This window comes from Pelophylax lessonae (genome assembly GCF_965119305.1).
Source record: "Pelophylax lessonae genome assembly, chromosome: 4".
NCBI lineage: Eukaryota > Metazoa > Chordata > Amphibia > Anura > Ranidae > Pelophylax > Pelophylax lessonae.
This window is the reverse complement of record NC_138771.1, coordinates 642,750,473-642,753,955: the sequence shown is the minus strand read 5'-3', so window position 1 is coordinate 642,753,955 and position 3,483 is coordinate 642,750,473. Positions and strand designations below refer to the sequence as shown.

The 3,483-nt window shown below is 38.6% G+C and overlaps 1 protein-coding gene across 1 annotated transcript; it reads right to left on the bottom strand.

Moving 5' to 3' along the window:
- Positions 1-78: 78 nt before the first annotated feature.
- LOC309552928 (olfactory receptor 11L1-like) lies at positions 79-1,035 on the bottom strand (the record flags this gene model as incomplete). The annotated part of the gene is made up of 1 exon (XM_082253835.1): positions 79-1,035. Exon 1 carries the CDS (start codon positions 1,021-1,023, stop codon positions 79-81), a length of 945 nt encoding a protein of 314 aa, XP_082109961.1. The 5' UTR covers positions 1,024-1,035.
- Positions 1,036-3,483: the final 2,448 nt, after the last annotated feature.

Below are 3,483 nucleotides of genomic sequence, written 5' to 3'. Positions count from 1 at the left end.
AATCTTTGATATCAAGATCCAACATTAAAGTTTAATTTAAACATATTAAAATAATATTATAATTTTCTAAAATGATACTTATAAAATGAACAAGTGCAGACACTGGTTGATCATTTTAGCTACAGCTTTTTTTAAGTCTTTATTCCTCAGGCTGTATATAATTGGATTTATTAGTGGGGTGACCACAGTGTACAGCAATGACAAAAATTTAGTGATATCCCATGACTGTCCTCTACGTGGTACCAAATAAACACAAACTATGGTACCATAATAAATACAAACAACAGTCAGGTGGGAGCTGCATGTTGAGAAAACTTTCTTTCTGCCAGTAATAGATGGAATTTTAAAGATGATGAATATAATATAAACATATGATACAATGATGACAAAGAATGGGATGACAACAGAAATAAAAATGATCAATGTCACTTCAAATAGAACAATAACAGGATCCGAGCAGGAGAGTTTTAGGATTGGATCAAGATCACAAAAATAGTGATCGATTATATAGGGACCACAAAATTTTAATTTTGCTATTGTTAAAGTGGGAATCAATACTATTATTACACTTAAAACCCAACATGTGATAATCATTGTCCAGCAGAGCTGGACATTCATTGTTACATTATAATGCAATGGTTTACAGATGGCCACATATCTGTCATAACACATCACTGTCAGAAGAAGACACTCTGCAGCTTCTGAAACACAAAAGAAATAAAACTGGGTGATGCAATCAGAAAATGATATTATGGAACCTTTCATCAATACAGCATGAAGCATGTTAGGAAGAATGTTAGTTGTCAATAAAATATCCAATGCAGAGAGCTGAGAGAGGAAGAAGTACATGGGAGAATGGAGGGCTTTGCTGTAGTACACCAATGTGATGATCAGGAGATTTCCGCATATTGTCATACAATAAATCAAAAGAAAAATAAAAAAGATCAAAAATGTTACATTATGTGGAGTCTGAAGTCCTAATAGGTGGATCATGATAATACTGGACACATTTTTCTCCTCCATAACCTGGAGAGAGAACAATAAAAATAAGAAACAGTTTTTTATCCAGAGGGTAACATTCAACTTAATTCAGTAGCCGTAACAATTTTGTGCTGGCATATTTATAAAAAGTGATGCAAAGATATATAAAATGTTAAACGTGCCATAAGCCATACACTATATGATTAACCGTTTGCCGACTGCTCACAGTATATTTACTGCGGCAGTCAGCCCTGGCCAGGCAGAGTGACGTAGGTCTACGTCGCTCACCTGTCACTCCTTTTAGAGCCAATAGCAGGCAGGCACGCGCTCGCCGAGGCGCGCGCCCGCCTCGGCTCCTTCACAAAGGAGTGCGGGCGTGTGACCGGCAGACCCGATGTCCGCCGGTCACACTACGATCGCCGGTACAGCGGGAGAAAGACAGAGCGGCTTATGTAAACAAGCCGCCTGTCATTCTTCCCTGTGTAAAAATGAAGATCAGACGGTTCTACTATGTAGAACCATTGATCTTTGTTTTTACACTAGGAGACCTGTCCCCCTACAGTTAGAATCACGCCCCTAGGACACACTTAACCCCTCCCTGTCCAATACAGTTAACCCCTTCCCTGCCAGTGTCATTTTTGCAGTAACAGTGCATATATATAGCACTGATTACTGCAGTAATGTCACTGGTACCCCCAAAAGTATCAAAAATGTCAGTCAAGGGTCCGATCTGTCCGCCGCAATGTCGCAGTACCGCAAAAGAAATCGCAGATCGCCGCCATTACTCGTTAAAAAAAAACACCAAAAATGACAAAAATCGTTCCCTTTGTTAGTAAACACGATAACTTTTGCGCAAACCAATCAAAATACGCTTTTTGCGATTTTTTTTACCAAACATATGTAGCGTAAAACAATTTGGCCGAAAATGTTAAAAAATTTTGATTTTTACATTTTTTTTGGGGGGGGGAATTTCATATAAAAAAAAGTGAAAAATATTGTTATTTTTGCAAAAATTACGCTCTTTTTTTGTTTATAGCGCATGATCAAAAAATCGCACAGGTGATCAAATACCACCAAAAGAAAGCTCTGTTTGTGGGGAAAAAAGGACGTGAAATTCGTTTAGGTACAGCGTCGCACGACCGTGCAATTGTCCGTCAAAGTCACACAGTAAAAAAATTGCAAAAAACCCCCTAGTCAGGAAGGGGGTAAAATCTTCCGGGGCTTAAGTGGTTAAATGTTTGAAGGCATTTTACCATCACAACTATACAAGTGTGTTGGACACACTATTCCAAAATCAAGAGAATGAACATGGAGTTGGTCTTCCCCTTATTTCTGGATATAACAGCCTACACTCTTCTGGGAAGGCTTTTTTCCACAATTTTGGAAGATGTGTTTTTGTTCAAAATTCTGTATGTTCATTTTTTTTATTTTTTTTTAATTAATGGTTACAATGAAACAAAAATAATACTGCTCATATACATGAAGGAACATCACAGAAAGTTCAATTAGGACAAATCTTGTACAAGTGAACACTATGGATCCTGTAGTTGCACAGGATTGTTCTAAGACTGTCCAGTTGAGTTTAGGTGTACAAGAAGGGAAAACAGGGAACTGGAGGGGGAAATTAGGGAAGGGGAGGGGATAATGATAAAAAGGGAATAAAAAAAAATGCATAACCTCCAAAATGCCTAACTCCCTAAGTCCTCCAGCATTGTCCAGAGAATGCAGGTGCAACCTGTGCTTTAGTTGTCTTGTGTTTAAGGAAGAAGAGATAATTATCTAGTATTCCGCTCCAAGGGGGGCAACCTAATAAGAGTGAAATGGAGGGATACAAATTGGAAAAATATGGGAAAGGGGTAAGTAACTGAAGGGGGATGAGAGAGGAAAAGGTGGACCAAAATGTCTAGAAAATAGGACCCACATAGTCATTGTGTTTCCTTTAAAAAATAATCAATGACACCCTATTATGGAGGATGTCTGTGGGAATACGTGTCTATTAAGCCAAAATAGCATTTAGGAGGTCAGGTACTGATGTTGAAAAAATACATTGTTCACGATTAGCATTTCAATTCTTCCCAAATGTGTTCAAGGGGGTTCAGGTCAGGGCTCTGTGCAGGCCCCATGTATTCATTTCCACCAGTCACACCTAACCATGTGTTTATGGAGCTGGCTCTGTACACAGGAGCACATTCATAATGGAACAGAAAAGGACATTCCTTAAACTTTTATCACAAGGTTGGAAGTGCACATCAATAATGTCTTTGTATGTTGCAGAATTAGGAGTACTCTTCACTGAAAATACATGCACTCACTAATTTGGCTGGGCATCTTCATGAAGATTATAAACCGATTAGCTTTAACAGCCCCTTTTGCCACAACAAGAGCCTTTGCCCATCGCGCCATGAATGCCACTAAACCTATGAAGGTATTCTGTGGCATCTAGCACCAAGAGATCAGTAGAAGAACATTTATATTCTGTAGGTTGTGAAGTGGGGCCTCCAT